The following is a 22,114-nucleotide window of genomic DNA, read 5'->3' as shown; positions in this document are numbered from 1 at the left end:
TTTTATAATTTGATTTTGATGGAACCTCATTTTGATGGGATATGACAGAAGTTATTATAATTATTAAGTATAACTGTTCCTTTAAATCTGTGTATTTTTTGTTTTGAAGTATATATGTATGTAGTTGGAATTTATGTTTACAACAACAACAACCAAGCCCTATCCCACTAAGTGGGGTCAACTACATAGATCAACTTTCGCTATAATGTTCTATTCAGGACCATGCTTCTATCCAAATCGTTAATCTCGGGATCTTTTTTAATAACTTCTCTTATAGTCTTTTTAAGCCTTCCTCTTCCTCTAGTTTACTATGTACATTATTTTTTAGTCCTCAGAATAGCGGTCATTACGCTATCCTCTATGCCGCTACAACATTTTGGGGGTTCGGCGTTATGTATCGCTATCCTCAATCAACAACCTAGTATTGCACCCTATTGCACCAAGACTCCTCCTCTTCATTCATATCCTCATTTTTATTTTGAAAAATTTCTATCCATTTTGTAAGGGGTGAGCAGCTGCATGTTTCGTCCTGCTGTATTTGTGTTCCTTATTGCAAGTGTCATATGCTCAACTGCTTTCTTTTTAATGATTATTTTTCCAGAAAAGTGATGCTTCGTGTTGATGCACAACAGGGAGCTCCAAGAGATGGAAATTCTTCTCTAGAACTTTTCCAGGTAATTTATTTTAGGTTCCTTTCTAATTTGTGTTTTTCTCTTTCTTGCTTTTCTGGGTGGTATATGGTTAAAGATAGGGCCATTTCATCATACCGTAATAGAGTTATCTCATGTATACGTTCTCCAAAAATAAATAATATTGTCTAGTTAGTTTCAAGAAGGTTTTGCACCGATTCTCTGCCTAAATTAAGGATTTGAAATTTTAAGATTACATTCCTATAAGTGTGGAATTGGTGTCTGTTAACATCATTTGGCCCGTTTAGATGTTATCAACAGCGGTATATCATAAACATGCCTAAATTACACCTTTCTTTGAAAAAACTATTATTTTGTGAATTTCACATTTGTAGCATACATTTAATTGCAATGAAAATATAAAATGTGAATATCAAGGAGCTAGGAAAATGGAAATGTTATATCTCCATTCTGTGAATTTTTCTGCAAAATATAGAATTATGCCCTCTTATTCTAAGAAGTTTAGAAGATATAAGAGACACATGTCTTCTCCGTAGGTATGGCAATGGGGACCGACTTCGTGGATACCCGCAACAACCCACCTAAGTTTGAACCGGAAAACACACTTTGATCCTTGTAGATTTTCTTTTCTTCCATTTGAGTCTCAGTCAAATCCATTCAGAGTGCCCTGTTTTAGTCCATGTCATCAATATCTGGATGCTATATGCCGACGTGTAAAATTTTCTTTTCCACCCTGATTAGTTCTACCTACCTAACCATGCACCTCTTCTCAAAGTTTACTCCAACAAAGTCTCTCCGCCACTCACATGCTTGATATTCACATTGGCACTCCTCAAATTTCACTTATCCAATTCATGGATGCAATTCTTAGCCTTACACCAAGAAAAACTAAATGCACACCAGAAAAACTCTCATAAATCTTCCCTACATTAATTGTACATCTGTACAAGTTCCCCATTGCACAATTAATAACTACTAAAGATCTGTATTACCATATAATTCACATATTAACAATTATGCTCTGTTATTTTCTTATACCTCCCAAGTACACAAGCTATATTTTAAGCTTGTTTTTTCATGATTCAGAACATGGCCTACATTTTGACTTTGGGCTCTAACTACTGTGAAACTACTTTCAACTATAGGTAGAAATTTATCCCCTTAAGATCCATTTAACGGAGACGATGTACAGAATGATGTGGGAGTATTTCTTTCCAGAAGAAGAACAAGATTCCCAACGGAGGCAGGTTAGTTTAGGATTAGAAATCCTTATTACCTCGTCTGTTAAAACCAATGTTAAAATTGCAGATAAATTTGGTCAAAAGTTATACTGGGGTTATTTTTACAGGAAGTTTGGAAGGTTTCTACCACTGCTGGTGCAAGGCGTGTAAAGAAATCATCGCTCCTTGAAGCTTCTGCTTCGAGCAGTCACTCAATAAAAGAGACCGAGGCCTCATCTAAATCTGGCATATCTGCAATGCTATTTCCTGCAACAAGTCAGCTTCCTGTCCATGCTGTATCAGCTCAAGTAAGCATTTGATTATTTGTCAAGTACATGGCTCTGTTATTAAATTACTAATAATATAGAGGATAATATGAAAGGTGGCATTGGTGGGAGAGGTAGAGAAGAATACAGATTTGTTCTCATGTTCTCCCAATTTATAGTAATTTTAGATGTTAGCTAGATTTCCATAAGGAGTTTTTGTATCCTGCTCGCAGATAACCAAAGTGCAAAGTGCCAAAGAAAACCCTAATACTAGTATAACCCCTGAGTTGAGAAGGACATCATCTTTTGACCGAAGTTGGGAAGAGACTGTTGCCGAATCTGTAGCTAATGAACTTGTTTTGCAAAGTTTTTCTTCCTCAAAAGATGTCCCATGTAGTTCTGCCGAGCAACCAGATGAAGCCAAGAATAAATCAAAAGATTCCAAAGGTGTTAAAGGTGGCCGCTCATCTCATGAAGAAAAAAAGGTGGCTAAGTCACATGAAGAGAAGAGATCAAGGCCACGGAAAATGATGGAGTTTCACAACATCAAAATTAGCCAGGTTGGTGGTTTCGGGCTTTTGGTAAAGCTGTTGTCTATCTTCACTTATGATGCAACATTTCAAATTTCTGCTAAACACAGTGCATTATTTCTTGCAGGTGGAATTATTGGTTACATATGAAGGACAGAGGATTGTTGTAAATGATCTCAAGTTACTTATGGATCAATTTCACCGGCCGGAGTTTACTGGGACTTGGCGAAAACTCTTTTCCAGAGTTAAGAAGCACATCATCTGGGGGGTCCTGAAGTCTGTGACTGGAATGCAGGTGATCAGTGACTTACAGTTTCCTTCTATTTTCATTTTGTTGGTTATAGTTATATATAACTGGTGTTTTCCTTTGAACTCAGACACCTTATTTATACCTACCGCCGCAAATTTATGAGTGTTTTCCTTTGGAGATCTATTTGGTGGCAACTTTTAACTGTTTCTCTACTGAAGTCCCTTACATATTTTACCTATTCATTGGATCACGCAGGGTCGGAAATTTAAAGATAAAGGTCAGAGTCAGCCTACCGGAGCTGGTGTTCCTGAAATTGACCTCAATTTTAGTGACAATGAAGGCCAAGGAGGAAAATCTGATCAATATCCGCCATCTTGGCCCAAGCGTCCAGGTGATGGTGCAGGTGATGGATTTGTGACATCTATTAGAGGACTATTCAGTACTCAGCGTCGCAAAGCAAAGGCATTTGTGCTCCGAACCATGAGGGGTGAAGCAGAGAATGATTTTCCAGGTGATTGGAGTGAAAGCGATATGGAATTCTCTCCTTTTGCTAGGCAGCTGACCATTACAAAAGCTAAAAAACTTATTAGGAGGCACACTAAGAAGTTCCGCTCAAGAGGACAAAAAGGTTTGCTAAATTGTTACTTTTGTTCTATTGCTTTTGCATTTATGACTGCATAATATTCATTCAATTTGTGGAACATTGTTTTTTTTTTTAAATTTTGGCTAAAAGAACAATATATTACTGGAAAGAAAGGAGAATATAGGGATGGCAATTTGACCCATCACCACGGGTAGGGTAAAAACCTGCATACATGGGTACGGACACGGGCTCGAGAAATTACCCACTTAAATAAGCGGGGATGGGTGCGGGGATGGGCACCTTAGTACCCAACCCGCCCCATATCCGCACAATATATATTTATATATTTTAATTTATATTATTATATAAAAATAAATGTGTGTCAATTTTTAAAAATACATCAATTTTAAACTACTACATGTTTAATATAAGTGATCATTTATTTCATAATTCAACAGTAAATTTTTTTAAAAACTTTTTAATGTTGCTAAAAACTTAAAATAATATGATATTTTATGCTTAACATATTTATTTTTATTAGAAATGCGGGTAACGGATACGGGTACGGGCATGGGTGCCAATATTGATACCCAAGCGGGTATGAGCTCGGGTACGGATTTTTTTTCCAACTGCGGGTATGAGCTCGGGTCCGGTTTTTTTTTCCAACTGCGGGTATGGGGACAGGTAATATAGTACCCTATCCAAACCCTACCCATTGTCATCCCTAGGAGAGTACATGTATGGCCAAAAGTTATTTCTAAGATGAGAAATTCTTCAAAGGAAACAGCAAAGTAAGCAAGCCAAAATGGCAATTAGAGTGCAGCTAAATTGTCTTCTAAATCTGTTAATAAACCAGTAACTTATCTTCTTCAAGTAAATGCACCAAACGATTTTTTTATGTAAAAAATTTAGGGTGAGGGGATATGCCTGTGTCCAAAGTAGGGAAGCCCTTAGTGTTCAAAGAGCACCTACAAAGGGATTTACTTTTACCTCCCTCAAATGATACTTGCAGAGCTCGAACTTGGAACCAAACTTGGAACCACTGGATCCAAGGTCTGTCTTTTTACCACTAGACCAAACCCTTGGAGTTTACACTAGACAATTGTTAAAACAGCCCATAAATTCAGATATTCTTTACCTTTTCTCTAAACCTTATTAAACTGATCTTTGTTTTAAGAAGCCAGGCCCCAATCAGAATACAAGGCCCAACTCCAAAAACCAGCAAAACTAAATCCAATCGATATCAAGGTGAAAGAATATCTCTAGTGTTCACTGATAAGATCTGATAGATATTATCCATTAAAATTAGTTGCTTTACCCATGATGCACGCAAACGGGCTAGTGTTTCCAAACTAATTACTCATGTAAGGGAAGAGGTGTCTTTGGTCTACAACACAAGTGCTAGGAACACTCTCTTTTTAACACTCTCTCAAACACTCACTCTCTTATTGGATGAAAGACATATGAGTCTCTCACTTTTGAAATGGGTCCCACATAAAGTGGTAGGATCCACATGTGTTTTACCCAATAAAAAGGTGAGGGTTAGAGAGTGTTTTTAGCACTCCTCATCAATTACATGTCAATTGTATTAATCCTTGTAAGGAAGGCTCAAATTGGAGGGAGTTTCAAACTTCCAAAGAGTATTTGTCACGGTCTGATGATTAGGACAGAAAGCGACTCTACTAAGGACTTTTGAGAAAAAGAAATACAACAACCCAGTCTTTTTCCACTAGTTGGATTGTTGTTGACTAAATTACAAAGAACACATACGTGAAAATTTCTGGCTATCCAAAGTAAAACCATGAGTTCTTTATTCACTTGTTTCCTCATTACTTGATTGGATTTCAAGTTTAAATTTTGGTGATAATTTTTAGTGTAAATAAAACTAGTATATTATGTTTGTGATGCTGTATTCATCTGGTCTTCTACCTTTATTTTTTTTTTTTCCTCTTGTATTTTGTTTTTACTTAGTTATTTGAATACCCTAACATTATGATTATACTTACTTTTATAAATCTAACCTTTATGAGTATGACAAATTCACATTAGCTTTTTCAATGATTGTATGTGCCCCGGGCTTGCAAATTTAGCCAATCAAATTATAGAGTTCAATGACAATTCTTGCAAAGTTAGCCAATCAAATTATAGAGTTCAGTGACAATTCTTGCAAAGTTAGCCAACATCTTTGTTTTGATATTTGACTTCCTCGTCTTATTTATTCATTATGGTCAAATCCTATCATGTTCTCTTGAGTACTTGAGGATGAAGTTTCAATCTCTTGCAGGTTCATCTTCCCAACAAAGAGAATCGTTACCATCATCTCCAAGAGAGACAACCACATTTGACAGTGATTCTTCAAGCGGATCCTCACCATATGAAGATTTTCACGAATAGAAATGTTCATAGTTATCAAAGGATTTCATACTTTTCAATCATGATACACATTCGATTTAGTTCTTACATGCTCTAAAGGACACATCAATGTGTGAGATGATTTCTCTCTGTTAAGAGGCGCAGTTGAAAACTGCAATATGTACATCTTGAGCCGAGGGGCACCTGGAATGGAAACAGAAATACATGACTGATGTCTGTTGCTATCAAATGTGTATATTCGTGGCGACCCTAGTCAGACTCTAGTCATTGGTTATAAAGAGCCTTTCATCTTACATTTCCAATTCCACATAAACCACACATCTGATGTTTTATACCTTAACAACTTCAGTATCAATGATCAAAGAGCTTGTGGTCGCCTCTTTGCTCGCCCAAGTCACATCCAGGTTGTATATTCTTGTAGCTTCTTGTCAGTTCAATTTTGGCTTCTTAATTTATTAGATAATAATATGCTAAAGGTTGACAAGATTATGTATAGACATTTCATCATATTTTGATAAAATAGAATAAAATCAATATTTTTATTTTGTAAATCGACATCCTTATATAGATAGACTAGTGCTTTTAAATGCTACTTTCAATGAGGAGGTTTGAAATTCATCGCCAGATTGTATATTAAGATTTGTTTTTAGATAAAGCTATACAACTATAGATGATTTGTAATGTTACTCTTTGTGAGTTTCCTCTGTTTAATAACTGTCGTACGAGTTTGCAAAGGCTAAGCTAAGTTGTGCTTTATAACAAATTTTGTGTTAGAATTGTGAGTTGTTGAATCGGTATAAAAGGATTGTTATGTTGGTATTCATAGGATGAAATTTCAAAATATTTTATAATAAATTATTTAATAGTTTTAATTTTAGAAAATATTTTTCAACCAAGATAGTAGTTTTTTAGTTGATAGAATCTTTCAAAATTTTATATATTAAATTATTGAATGGTGGAATCCAAAGTTAATTTAAAAAAAAACTGTTTTTCAACCAAATAATAATATTTTTCAATTGATACAATGTTATGAGCAAGCTAATCAAAATTGGATCATATAATTCATCAACATGTTTAGGGATTCAAAGTTTAAAGGTTAGATCGGGATTCGACCAGAGTTTAAAGGACATTCGTCATGAAATCCAGCATAAAGGGAACAAGAATCTTCACCATAAAATCCGACATAGGAAATATTGCCTCAAGGGGTAAGGGACCTTCACCATAAAGTTGTGATATAAAGGTATGAGATTTCTAAGTATAAAATAACCTTCTATGACTTCAACATTTGATAACTCCGAATGAAGGGTGTGAATTGACTCTCTTATAAGATGTTTGTAGATTTAATATATTTTTGTGTTCAAGGTTTAGATAATTTAGAAACCTACCAAGCTTAGTTTAGAAGAATCTCAGGAACAAATCCACAAGATTAAGATCACTCTCTTTAAAACATGTTTAGAATCTCGAAAAATGTTATGGTGATTTGATATTATTTGATAGAAGTAGAAATAATATAAATTCATAGGCTAAGTACAACGCTATATCATTTCGATGGTATGCTCCAAGGTTCGACAAAAGAAACTTTCGACATAAGTAATTAGGATATTTTTAAAAGAGCAGTTCAAAATAATTCAAATCTCGAAGACACGTGGAAGCAAACTAGAAGGCTGAAGTCCACGTAAGGGAGTACATGTCAATTTCTACGAAGATAACTGTTTATCGACTGTTAACATTGTAATAGTATATAAGACGAGTCCAGTCATGTAAACAAGGGGCGCAAAATTCATCAAGTATTCTCTATAGAACTTAAGTATCCAAGTTATCGAGAGAAAATAGTTTGTGAGAAGAGGTATGAATCCGCGTCCTTTATTTTAATCCTTTAAATTTGAAGTATTTACTTACACGATTTTTATTATGTTCTTTTTTTACTTCTTATTTCCAAAGCAATTATGCATTATTCAAGTTAAAGTTTATGTCTAAATTTTCGACATTCAAACATCAAAGTTCCACGCATAAACACTTTTTTGTTATATTATTTTGCACAAGGTGTCATATGATTTTTTCGAGTTTAATCCTGTAAGTGAACGAAAACTTGTGACTTAATTTACCAGAAACAACAGGCCAATAATACCTCACTATTAACAGTTTGTGTGCGAGGGCTTTCTCGCCAATGTGACTTCTACATGCACCCTTGTGTACCTTTGCAAGGACCAGGGCAAACATCGTAGCATGGGATAAGCCCTCCCTATTTTGTATAGTTTCCCATAGAGCAGGTGTACTTAGCAGCCTGTTTTTGGATCCTTCTTGCTTCTCCCTCGCCTAGTGGAAGTTCTCCAGAATGTAGATAACGTAGTATGAGAGATATCTAACTAGATTCTAGGATAACTTCCAGAGAGTACACATCGTCTATCTTAATGTTGGGGGAGTCGAGGGTCTCCTGGATAACTATTATGTTGAACCACACTGTCTTCAATGTGCCTGTCTTGGATATAAGGTATGCTTTGAAGTTTTGTTCGTGGGGGAAAAATATCCATTTCAAAGGAGAAAAAACGAGAAGATAAGTTATATACCTCTTGAAAATATCTTATCAGCTTAGGCTCTTTGACTTGGTACTGGCCAAAGACTTGGTTAGAGCCCCGTACTCCACCTGGTTGTTGCCGGCGGTGAACTCAAACTTTAGGACTTGCTAAATGAGTATGTCGTTGGTTCCTTCTAGGATTATCCTAGTGCAACTCCCTTTTATGTTGGAGGCGCCATCTATAGATAACACCCGCTCTGGGGTGTCCTATCCTATATGAGCGAGCTGAATTCTGCATAAAATCTACCAGAGCTTGTGACTTAATTCTCCCCTTAGGGATATGTTGGATGTCGTATTTTGAGAGTTTCATCGCCCAAGATACCATCCTCCCTGCTAAATTGGGCTTCTTCAAATTTGCCGAACATGATGGGTTTTTACCAGGATCTTGTGACCCTGAAAGTATGATCTCAATTACCTTACTACTACGACAATAACTTGGGCCAATTTCTGAATATTTTGATAGTGTCCTTTGGCGCATATGAACACATTTCTTACAAAATACACAAGTTTATCTACCCTGTCTATTTCCTAGACAAGGACTGAGCTCATCGCCTGATCTGTGATCGAAAGTTAGAGGAGTAATGGCAACCCTTCCCTCGGGAGAGTCAGGATAGGAGACGATGTGAGGAAGTTCTTGACCTTGGTGAAAGCCTCCTCACACTCAGGGATCCACTCAAACCTCTCTTTCTTCTTTAAGGAAAATAAGAAGACAAAGACTTTGTCGCATGCTGTTAGCTAGGATATTCGACAAGGGAAAAAAATCTTAGTACAATAATAAGACTTAGAGCAAGTTGAGGTCAACTAGATTTTTGTCGAAGTGTTATGGTGCAAAAGTCAAGTTTCAAGAGAAAAGGTGCAAATGAGACTTATGATATTTTCGTAAAAATGAATATTTCTTCTAACATTTCGACGACATGGTGGCTTGAGTTTTCAACGACAACAAGGTGCATCGATTATCAGTTATTTGGGTGCAAAAAGGTGTTTTGTTCAAAATGAATAACTACTTCTCAGTATTATCTCAAGGAACATGTGGAGAATGTTCAGAAACGAGGTACATGCAAGAATCTACGTGGAGAAGGTCGAAGAAACAAACATTAGAAAACAATTATTTTACACTTGTATAAGTAGGGATTCTAGTGTTAGGATTTAGGGTGTTCATTTGATTTCACTACAAAATCTCACAAATACTCAAATTACCTGCATTAGAGAAAAACGAGTTCACTGAAAAAATGTATGAATCTTGAAACATCATTTTATTCAAATGCAAAGTTTTTTTTTTTAATTTCATTTTATGTTCTTTGTCAATTTACTTTCATATCTTTTTTAACTACATTGTTACTTTACATCTGCATTATAAAATTTTACTCTTATTAACATTGTCAAAGTCATTACTTTTCTCAACTATTTCGACTAAGTCGAAACCCTATACATTTTTTACACAAAATTATAAACAAAATGTTTAGCACTATGTCCTAGTATTCCCTAGTTGATCATGTAAGTAACCTTCAATAAGAGACTAGCAATTGTTTACCAAATTTTACAGTAAACAAATTGGCATGCCTAGTTGGACCTTTGCTAAACTTTAGTCTTTTATAGACATTCATAGTTTTCTCTTATAAACTTGTTATGCGTACATGCATTGTTATGAGTAGTTTGTATGCGTTTAAGAAGTGGAAAGTATTTACCAAAAATGACGCGTCCTCCTATAGATAACACCAGTTCACAGAACAATCCCCAAAATATAGAAGAATAACCATCAGATCGACGATTAAAATGGATGTTATTTCAAGGCCCGTTAGGACAACTGCCCCGATGGTATTGTCAACAAAAATTGCACCGGTACCATCACAGGGGATGACACCCCTACCATAGTCAGATAATACCCTATTTAACCCTGCGGTCCTAGGGCCTTTGTTTGGGTTCTCAATACCAATGAATAATAGAGAATACCCTTATGGCATGCCAACGTCGATGATGACTGGCCTTCATACTAATATGTCAAATTTTAGTGATAATGCAATGGCTAACGGGCCATCGTATAATCCACATAATGCCTCGTCTTCGACCATCAATAATATGCTTTGACCAGGAGGGATATGCTACATCCCTCAAATAACGCTATCTTTAAATACCACCTCTATGATGGCCATGAGGCAACAAATGGACGAAAGTAACTTAGATTTAGCTAACACCCCGACCCAATAAATGAGAGCCATATTTAATCATTTGATTACGAATACAAGCCAAACCAATGAGTTGTTGACCAATCAAATGGATCGAATTGCTGACTTTTTTTGGCACACCTCAAGTTCAGGCACGACCAACCCCTCAGATATCAAACGTTACACATGTCGAAACGCTTGAAAACGGGATGGCCCACGTGAATGTAGGCCAAAGCCAGGGATTTCGACCAATAGAGCCTATCCCAAATAGGGTAGAGGAAGAATACACGTGTCAATATAATCCTAGACCTTTGATGGTTCAGAGAAACTAAGACGCCGACCATGTTCTTCGACATGTCCAACAAAATAACTTTGGGGGACATAACAACATAGCCAATATGGTAGAATATATTTTGGCCCATATAGACTTAATGTGGGACTCCACAATCCTACCTTTATATCTCCTTTGTTAGAATACGTTCGACAAACAGAGTTGCCCAGGGGTTGGAAAGTTCCGAAATTTACTAAGTTCGCTGGCGACACTAGTGAGTCGACAGTTGAACATGTCGTCAGGAATCAAACCGAGGCTGGCGACATTGTGAATAATGAGAATTTTAAAATGAAGTATTTTCCAAATTCTCTAACAAAAATGAAGTATTTTCCAAATTCTCTAACAAAAACGCCTCCACATTTTGTTAAAACATGGTGTCAGTTGGAGAGATTAATCCATGAACAATTTTATATGGGTCAGTCGAAGATAAGTTTGAAGGGGTTGACTAGTGTTAGGAGAAAAGTCCCTGAGTCGATTGATGATTACCTAAATAGGTTCAAACTTCTTAAAGCAAGATTCTTTACACAAGTCCCTAAACACGAGTTAGTCGAAATGGCTGCAGGTAGCCTGGATTATTCATTAGGAAGAAACTGGATACTCAATACGTTAGGGACATAGAACAATTGGCAGATAGGGTTCGCCAAGTCGAACGCTTGAAAGCTGAAAAAGCCAAAACGAATAAGTATCATAAAAAAGAAAAGGTTGCGTACATAGAGGCAGACGAATACCTCTCATACCTAGGCGACGAATATGTCAAAGAGAGTGAGATCAATGTGGCTGAGCTTAGTCAGTACCTCCTTACATATGTATATTACTGAAGCCGTCAAACAGGAAGAATCTTGTCGAACCCAACAAGAATGACAAATTCGTCACAAAAACATATACTTTTGATATAACAAAGTGTGACGAAATATTTGATTTGTTAGTCACTGATGGATAGATAATAGTTCCTCCGATCCTGAAAAACTCCTTCATTAGAACAGAGAAAAAATAGAGGTTTTTGTATATAACATAATTTTGGGGGTCATAAAACATCTCAATGTGTTCTTTTCAGGGATTTGGTGCAAAAGACTTTAAAAGAAGGTAGGCTGCAATTTGGCGATAAGCCAAAGGCATCAATGCAGGTGGATGTTGACCTACTCCAAACTGAGGATGCTCACTATGCTGAACCCATCGAGAACATAATGGTGGAAGCTACTGAGGGCTTCAACATGGAGGTTGAGATAGCTGAGAAGATTTATGCAATTGCTGACGCAGAAATGCAAATGACGTACCCTAAAGCTGAATAGGGTTGCTCGACTTCCCGGAATGGTGCAAGTTGAGTGACTCTAAGATGATGTTATGCCTAAGGTGTGCATTGTCTTAGACGAGGAAACTATTAGGAAACTGGAAGATAGCAAGATGCAGGATCCCAGAAGAAGCAAAGGAGGAAACCAAGCTTCTAGGTTCACTTCAGAAAAAATAGGTTTTCCTCGTATAAATGAAGAATATATGTGACATTTTCGGCAACCTCATCAGATAACTTATCATCACTAATAAATGTACCCAAAGGAAAGTGGCTTAAGCCTTTGAACCAGCAATGGGAAAATCAGTCGAAGTGGAAAGTGGTCGATCTCAAGATAGGATTGCCAGACCGGAAGAACTAGAAGGTGTCGAAGGGGAAGTCACACATCCCTCATAACTACAAGGGAAACAACCCCATGACACAAATGTAGTGGAGGAGTCACCAAAGGAAGAACAAGACTGAAAGACAAGTCTTTGCAACCAAGCGTGAAGCCCCTGTGGCGAAGTGTGATATGGTTGTGTCGAAAACTCAGAAGAAACCCTACACGAGGAAACTGAGCGATGAAGACAAGAAAATAGCCAACCAAAGACTGTCCTTGAGGGTAGCACATATGGGAAAGAGTGGTTCTAGGGAAAGGGCGAATACACCTAAATATACCCCTCAACCAGAGGAGGAAGTCCCTGAATACACTCCTCAACTTAAGGACAAAACTCCAGAATATACTCCTCAGTCAAATGATGAGATAATTAAAGATAACTTCAACACGGAATTTGAAGATGACTTTCAAATTAACTATGGCATAGTCTCTGTGCTCCCTGCAGAGTATGATAACGTGTCAGGGGTTTCGAAGACTGAGGAAGATTACATACAAGATGAGGTTGCAAATCAAAAGCCTCTATGTTATTATGTTATGGACAATGGCTTTGTTGAGAAGCGAGATGCCACTTTTGAGAGGCCAGACCCTGGGATGATGTACCATCTCAAACTTTTGTTCATTAGGGCGAAGTTAGATAATGTGGCCGTCAACAAAGTTTTCATTGGCGGGGGAACAATTGTCAATTTGATGCCGCATTCATTGTTTAAAAATGGGGAAGATATATGATGATCTTCGAACTCACAACATGGTTTTGTTGAATTATGAAGGCAAGACCAGTCACATTTTGGGGTTGATTAAGGTAGAACTCTCCGTTGGCTCTACGACTAGGCCAACATTATTCATGATGATTACATCCAATGCCAATTACAACTTATTACTTGGGAGTGAGTGGATCTGTGGAATACATGTAGTGTGTTCGACTATGCAATAGAGGTTTGCCATCTGGCATGAAGATGGCATAGTGGAAAACATCGAGGTTGACTATAGTTATTACATGGTTGGAGTTAGTAAGATTGGCAAGAGGAACGTTGACAGAAACTTGGCAAAGATTCCTCCATGTTATGCAGCAGAGGAGGTTTATACTCCTCAAAAGGATGCTACATATTTCCTGAACCTTCATCCTTGTCATGGGTTCATTTGGGCTAAAGAACAAGTAAAAAATCAATCTGTCGAAGAAGTAAGTATGCCACCCATAAGGTGGACCATGGTCGATGAAAATGACTTCTGAGTCAAATTCATTGGCTCAAATTTCGGCTTACATGGATGAAAATAGATTAAAGTCAACCCTTGAAGCTGGAGCATTGTATAATTTGGCTCTTGAAGCTAATGTCGAAAACTCTGATAAATTTGGGGATAACCTTTATGGCCAGACAACAGCTTCAGAAAGTTGAAGGCTTAATTATATCTATGACAATGAGCCTTTAGGGTTTGAAAAAGACCCGCTTGATTCAACTAAAAAGATGTTGGCCCAAGACCCTAAAGGAAGTAGATTTAGGCGATGAAGCAGTGAAAAGACCAACCTACATCAGTGCGAAAGTCGAACCAAGTATGAAGAAGAAGGTGGTTGAATTGCTTAAAGAATTCAAAGATTGTTTCACTTGGGACTACAACGAGATGCCAAGGTTAAGTCAAAACATGGTGGAGTTAAAATTTCCAATTTGACCTGGCAAGAAACCAGTCAAACAACCACAAAAAAGGTTTGCATCAAAGTGAAGGAGAAGGGCGATCCAAAACACAGTGGAATTTAAAATTTCTCCTTTCGTGATCCTTACGAATGAGCATGATCAGTGATAGAATTGTTACCTCTTGTGGCGATTGTAACCTTTGATGCAGATCTACGGAGCGATCACGAACGTTGAACGATGACAACGCCTCTACTCAGTCCACACGAACGGATTCCTTCAATCTTAGTGCTAGCTGCTATGAATGAAGGCTTTGAGTGAGAGAGAGAGAGAGAGAAACGAAATTGCAACTGCACTAATGCTTCTGCACAAGGGGTCTATTTATAGAACCACTTGTGTGGGCTACAAGCTAAAAAGCCCACTTAAGTGTATGTGGCCAATATCTTATAATATGCCAAAATCACTTAAGCGTGTGGTACCTTACCATATTTCATATTCTAGTTAAGTACATCGTACCTTACGATGTTCTACAGTTCACTTAAGTGCACCGTACCTTACGGTGTTCCTTAGTTACTCTATCTCTCATCAATCCGTCCTTTTGTGTGTGACCTTGTAGGTTTTCGTGGCATTGGCAATTATATTAAATCACGTATTTAACATAATAAACAGTGAGCGGTATCTAGCAACACATCACTGCTACCCAAGACACGAAAATGTCATGTGATCTGACAAATCCTTTTGTGATAATACTTATGTGTACAATTACCCTTTTGCCCTTATGTCTATATTAAACACAAGGCATCGACTGTGTCATCCTTGTCCAGTTCAATATTGGACCCATAGACATTTATCCTATTACGCAGGATAGGCAAATTCCATCTAGGTCACTCATGTCCCTTAGCATGCTTCGTGGAGTACCCATCAACTGTCTTTATAGTCATCCAGTTACGGACAACGTTTGATCAACAATAAGGCACTCGACTCTACATCTAGGGTCCATAGTGGTTTCAGGCCGAAGGGTGGTATACACCATTATCACCATGAGAATAACTTATGACACTTTGCATAACATTCTATATAGTATTCTCATAGCGGGTCAATTCAGTATAGATGTTACTCTTAATATTCATACCTATGTTTAAGACTTGATAACTCCTTATCCATGATTCATGAGATGTGATCATCAGTCTATATACATAATAATCTTAATGATTTAATGTTATCCCACTTCACAATAAAGCTCGACTACAAATACTTTAAGAATAATGTCCTTATGTTTAATGTGATCTCACGATTAAGTCACACTTGATACATTAAACGGACTAGCTATTCTAGGGACTTTATTAGACAAACATAATAAAGAAAAAGCCTTTTATTATTAATAAATAATGCGATACAAGTACCAAAAGTATTGGCCTCTAGGGCTTACACCAACACAAATATCATATCGAATATCAAAGAGGAGATTGAAAGGATGCTCAGGAGTAAATTCATTAGAACGTCCAGGTATGTTGAATGGTTAGATAATATCATACCCGTTATAAAGAAAAATGGAACTCTTAGAGTTTGTATAGATTTTAGAGATCTAAATAATGCTGCACCTAAAGATGAGTACCCAATGCCCGTGGCAAAAATGCTAGTAGGTTTAGCCACAAGCTTTGAGTATTTAAGTATGTTAGATGGGTATTCTGGGTACAACTGGATCTTTATAGCTAAAGAAGACGTACCTAAAATTACATTTCGATGCCCAAGTGCACTAGGAAGTTATGAATGGGTAGTGACTCCTTTTGGTTTAAAAAATGTTAGGGAAACCTATCAGAGAGCTATGAATTCAATATTCCATGACTTCATCGAGACTTTCATGCAAGTCCACATCGATGGCATAATAAAAAAATCCTCATCAGAAAATGGTCATTTAGGTAGTCTTGGACAATTCTTGCAGAGGATTAGGAAATATGGATTAAAAATGAATCCATTAAAGTGTGCTTTCTGTGTTCATGCAAGAGACTTATTGGGATTTGTGGTGAAAAAGAAAGGCATAAAGATCAATCAGAACAAACCGAAATAAATATTGTATATCAAGCCTCCTTCGACAAAGAAATAACTTCAATATATATTAGGGAAAATAAATTTCTTGAGAATATTCATCTCCAACTTAAGTGACAAGACTCATTCATTCTCGCCATTACTTCGACTCAAGAAAAAGGGTGACATAATATGGGGGAGCGAGCAACGAGAGGCTTTCGACAATATTAAAGATTATATGATGAAGCCTTCTATCTTGTTACCTCCAAGTAGAAATAAGTGTATGAAATTGTACATATATGCGTCAAATTTGACTGTAGGAAGTATGTTAGCTCGAGTGGATGAAAATGGCATTGAAAGAGCCATTTATTATCTCAATAGAATCTTGTCTAATGCAGAAACTAGGTATAATGCAATATAAAATTATGTTTGTGCCTATATTTCTCATGTACAAAACTTAAGCATTGTATAAAACCAATTGATAGTTATGTCTACTCTCATTTTAATGTTATTATACATATGTTATCGAAACCTATATTACAAAGTCAAATAAGCAAGTGGGCTTTAGAACCCACTGAATACTCATTGGATTATTGTCCTTTGAAAGAAGTAAAAGGCCAAATTGTCGCATACTTTATTGGCGACCACTCAATGGTTGAGGCAATAGAAGGCTATGCATAAACTAGGCCTTGGAAATTGTACCTCAATAGTTCTAAGCATAAAGATGGAACCGGAGTTGGAGTATTCATTATTTCGGTAGAGGACATACCGACTAAGTTCAAGTTTAGAATCGAAGGTCTTTGTTCGAATAATGAGGCTTAATATGTAGCCTTAATAAGAGGACTTCATATTTTATTAGACTCAGGGGGAAAGAAATGTCGAAATAAAATGAGACTCAGAATTGGTGGTTAGACAATTGAAAAAAAAAGTATAAATGGATAAAAGAAAATTTGATGATGTACTTTGTCATGGCCAACCCCTGCTAAAATGTTTCGACCATGTATCTATTGACCACATAGATCGAATGGAGAATCAAGAAGCAAATGACTTAGCCCATATTGCTTCAGGTTAAAAAATATCTAAGTAGAGATTAGAGGATTTGGTTGAGGTAAAAGATAAGTTTATCTCCATAGAAAGCTCTTCGAAGACATTGTCAATGTCAAAAATGGGGTGGGGTGGGTGGGTGGGTGGGGGAGGTCAGATGAAACCGAGACAACATCAAACTTAGAAAAATCTGAGTTTTTTTTGAAATTTTTGAAACTTATGAAGTTTTGGCGATTGACTTAATGTCAGATAATGATTGAAGAAAACCCATTGTCAAATACTTGGGAAATTCGACAGGAGTGACTGATCAAAAGGTCAAGTATAGAGCCATAAGTTATGTAATTATGTAGAACGAGTTGTTTAAGAAAACTCCTGAGGGGATTCTTCTTAAGTGCCTTGGAAAAAATGAAGCATATTTAGAAATATTTGAGGTACATAGAGTATCATGTGGCTCTCATAAAGTGGGCCATAAGATGAAATGGTTACTATTTCGACTAGGGGTTTATTGGCCAACTATGCTGAAAGATTGCATAGATTTTGCCAAAGGATCTCAGGAATGCCAAAAACATTCAGGTATCCAACACGTGCCTGCAAGTGAGTTGAACTCAATAGTCAAGCCATGACCTTTTAGAGGATTGACCTTAGACATAATTGGCGAGATTAAGCCCTCCTCGAAAGGGCATAGATACATCTTGGTGGGGATATATTATTTCACTAAGTGGATATAAGCCATCCTTTTGCCTAATGTCGACTAAGAAGAAGTGATTAGTCTAATCCAAAATCATATTATATATAGATTTGGAATACCTGAGACTATTACCACTGACCAAGGCTCAGTTTTCACAGGCAGAAAATGGCAGAGTTTACGTCAGAAGTAGGATTCAAGTTACTAACTTTGACACCTTATTATGCCCAAGCTAATGCTTAGGTCGAAGCGTCCAATAAGACTTTGATTCGTTTAATAAAGAAGCACGTGGGTCAAAAGCCAAGGAATTGGCATAGAACTTTAAACCAAGTGTTGTGGGCTGAAGCTAGTGGAAATATACCCGAATGTATCGCACGCTCGAACATACAATAAAGTCGCCGTCGAACTTTATTTATTCTCGAAGGAAAAGGAAAACATCGATAAAACCCGAGGAAAGAGATATGTTGGGTAAGGAAGTCAGTTATGCAAGGGGGAGGTATTAGCACCCCTAACATCCATGGTACTCCATGGGAACCATTTTGGTTGTTATCGCTCGAATATGTGTGATATCTAAGATTACTCGTAAAAGAATAAGGGAAAAGGAATGAGAAATAGATAAAGTGCTCGGTAAGGATTTGGGCCCTCATGCCTACGTATCCTCATAGTGCAATGAGGAATTCAGAGCTCCGTAGTTCAGAGAACTAGTGATGGGAGATGAAATGAAGTTATGATCAGAGTACATATGCATTGATTACACAATTTAAATAACTCACTTTTGTAGTTATGATGTGACACATTGAAGTGTGTCAGCCATGGTTGAAAGATATATGTGTTGAAGCATCATAACTTCAAGATGTAGTAGAAGCATCTAGTCTAGGGTTTTAAAAAATGGTTCGTAACCTCCAAAAATGGTCGTGACAAAATGGTTTTTTCAGATGTCGATATCGATAAAGTTATCATCGTTTTTATATTAAAGAATAAATTGTAATTAATTCACACCGCGACGACCGTATTCAGTGTTACGACACTTGTACTATTCAAAATCACGAAAACCTTTAAGTAACCGCGACCGTTTTTAAAACCCTAATCTTTTTTAAAACATGTTGCACAAAAATATTAAACTATATATAGATCACAGACTAACGTTAGATTTTAGTAAGATGTGACACTCTAAGATGATGTTTTACAATCTATCCATAGGTGAAATGACCCATATGTTAGACGCCATTACATATTTGTTCCACCGGCCTATTGATGGCTAAATTTTAGATCATACTTTAATTCATAAGACCAAAACACTAGATGTTGATAGAGGAGTTAAGAGTAAACGTCGTTGAAGCTAAAAAGAATTTCTTCAGACCCGATGATGCTATGCAATGTTTAAATGGATGAAGATAATATACACAAATCATTTGAAATTCTTTTTTGTCTTATCACAACAATGAAAAATGTAACACTCTGATTTAATTATTAATTTAATTTAATTTAATTGAGTATTTTATTTAAATAATTATTTTGTGAATATGTGACATGTTTGGTCGGTGACGGTATTTGTGGTGTTTTGTGTTATTTAATTGGGTTTGTGGGGATTAACTGATTAATTAATTAGAATTTGGTGAGAATTTGTAAAATTGAGTCAGTTTTATGAATTGAGATAGTTTAGTGGTGAGTGGATGAGAGTTGAACTTTAGTTGGGCAAAAAGTATAATTTAGAGAAATTAAATAAAATAGTATATATTTTATAAGTTAGACAAATTAGGTTTTTAGAGGCTATTAGAGAAAAAAAACATGGAAATGGAGTGCTAGGACTTGAGAGAAAGAGATCAATTGAAGCTTGTCTTGTTGAATTTTTTGGAATTACAAAGTAATGGAGAATTCTTCATCTATGGGTGCTTCATTCATGAAAGAGTAGAGAGATTTCCCTTAACCTCTAATATGATTTTCTATCTTTTGTTGATGGTGTTGTTTGATGAATAATGTGATTGTAGTTATGTATGTATGTCATGATTTAATTGCAACATCGTGTACTCTATTTGGTGTTATTGTTGCATATGTTGTTTGTTCATAAACATAAGTTTTGACATGAAATTGGGATTTCCAAAGCATGAATTAATTCTGGTTTTTATGATTAAATCAATGGAATAACATATTAGATTAATAGAAATTAGCATGTTATTGTGTGGTAATCATGTGGGTGATGTTTTTGGACTATTTTGAAGGATTTTTATAGAGTTTTTGAAGTTTTGCAAGTGCATAATGCAATTCTGCTTCTGTTAGTAAGGTAATGGGCGTCACCCGTATGACACCCTGGGCATCACGCGCTGTGAAGTGCTGAAGAACGTTAGGCATATGAAGGGGATACCATCATGGCCTCCGGGCGAACATGGACTTACCAAGTCGTCACAGTGTGACATGTTGGATGATGGGAAGGATGACGGGCGTCATCCTGGTGACGGGTTACCTGCCATCGTGTCAGAATGCGTGTCCTGACCTACTGAGTTGGGTTTTGAGGGTGGTTTTGTCTAGCGGTCGAAGATTGATTATTGTTTGGTGTGTTTTAAGGAATATGAATTGATTAATGGAAATTATATAATTAATTGAGTAATATTATGCATAAATGTGAGTTATGTGTAATTGTGAAATATGTGATGAAAAATACAAGTATAATGTGATGTAGATTTTTGTGCATACTTGTTCATAAGCGGATGAGACATGTCCTTTGAGATGTGAGTTACTATTGATGCAGTGAATATATTTAATTACAGTCAGAGTGAGGTTGTATTGCATCTTTGTTGTCGACTACTTATGTATAATCAAAGTGGGGTTGTGTTGCATTTTTTGTATGATATTCATCATATGTGTCGTTGTTGTGAAAGAGACGTGTTCGCTAGTTCAGAGTGGGGACTAGTGACGTGTCCCAAGCCTTGAATGGGGGCATGGAGCTCAGAATGAGGGCTCGCGGTTTGCAGAGATTAGGACCCGGTTTGTATGAAGAACCAAACGTTGAGTCAGTACCACATGCATATAGAGTTGAGTTGTGAGTCCGGTTCAGAGTAGGAATCGTGACGAGTATGAGTCGAGTCATTGTTGCATTGTATTGCATGATTGTGATTGGATGATTGTGATGTGGATGAGATGTGAATACATGATATTGGTGTATTTTCTGATTATGTGGATGATTGTGTAGATGTGTGAATCTACCTTGAATGTTTATGCACCATGTATTATTTGAATGTACTCTCACCTCCTTTTTGTGTTGTTGTGTATCTGCTCCTCTGGAGTACAGACAATCAAGTACTTGATTAGGAGCTTGAGGTTGAGGACCGTGTTGTGCCTCTTTAGTTGCTTGTCGTTCGGATCTATAGTTATAGTCACTCTGATACATAACACGAGGGGATCGGTTGTCCTATATTTGTTTATGTTGCATATCGTTCTGTTTGATTTTATTTTGCGATTAATCATATTTCAAACTAATAATGTTTTTGGAGTTTTTATGTCAGATGTTCTTTGTAATTCCGCTGTTTATCAAACAAATTATTTTTCATTATTATGTCATTCAAATTGGTTTAATGGTTGTGAGTAGCATCTTGCTTGGTGATTAATTATAATTTATTTATTTAATTGTCGAGTCAAATGTTACAAAACACACATAAAGAATCACCAATTATGTGCGATCAAGACAAACTTAGAACAACCATATTTATTTGAGTGCAACACATGTTAATATTGTGTACCTGAAATATCTCACACACTCATATACTGCACATGGGTATTCCTATGGAGTTGTGTGTCTTATTTACGTGTAAGAGAGTGAGTTTTGTGTCTCACACGGGTAAGAAAATTCAAGACATGTTGGCCGGAAACACATTTATATTATTTATTTTATGAATAATTATCTTTATAAATTAATAATAATATAATTAACTTAATTATTTGTATACTTGATATGTTATGGTAATTTTACGTTTATTTATTGAATATAGAAAGATATCATTTCATTCGCAAGACACAATTTGTTTCTAGCGTGTCACAACCACCGGCAAACAGTCAAAAAAGATAGATTCGTCATTGATGTCATGTCTAATCAAATCATATAAGTTATTCTCTTGAAAGAATAATGGATCCAAAAAACCAATA

The 22,114-nt window shown here is 36.5% G+C and overlaps 1 protein-coding gene across 2 annotated transcripts in view; it reads left to right on the top strand.

The window, feature by feature from the left end:
- Positions 1-6,612, top strand: part of LOC127088288 (protein SABRE) — a 36,614-nt gene extending 30,002 nt beyond the window's left edge. For both annotated transcript variants that reach the window (XM_051029215.1, XM_051029214.1), the window contains exons 17-23: positions 602-674; positions 1,796-1,897; positions 1,999-2,178; positions 2,370-2,696; positions 2,794-2,961; positions 3,172-3,544; positions 5,784-6,612. In XM_051029215.1, the coding sequence (XP_050885172.1) occupies positions 602-674; positions 1,796-1,897; positions 1,999-2,178; positions 2,370-2,696; positions 2,794-2,961; positions 3,172-3,544; positions 5,784-5,893 (1,333 nt within the window). In that variant the 3' untranslated portion in view covers positions 5,894-6,612. The remainder of the gene's footprint in view (positions 1-601; positions 675-1,795; positions 1,898-1,998; positions 2,179-2,369; positions 2,697-2,793; positions 2,962-3,171; positions 3,545-5,783) is intronic.
- Positions 6,613-22,114: the final 15,502 nt, after the last annotated feature.

This window comes from Lathyrus oleraceus, chromosome 5 (genome assembly GCF_024323335.1).
Source record: "Lathyrus oleraceus cultivar Zhongwan6 chromosome 5, CAAS_Psat_ZW6_1.0, whole genome shotgun sequence".
NCBI classification, from domain to species: Eukaryota; Viridiplantae; Streptophyta; class Magnoliopsida; order Fabales; family Fabaceae; genus Lathyrus; species Lathyrus oleraceus.
The sequence above is the reverse complement of the archived record's forward strand: the minus strand, read 5'-3'. Positions and strand labels throughout refer to the sequence as shown.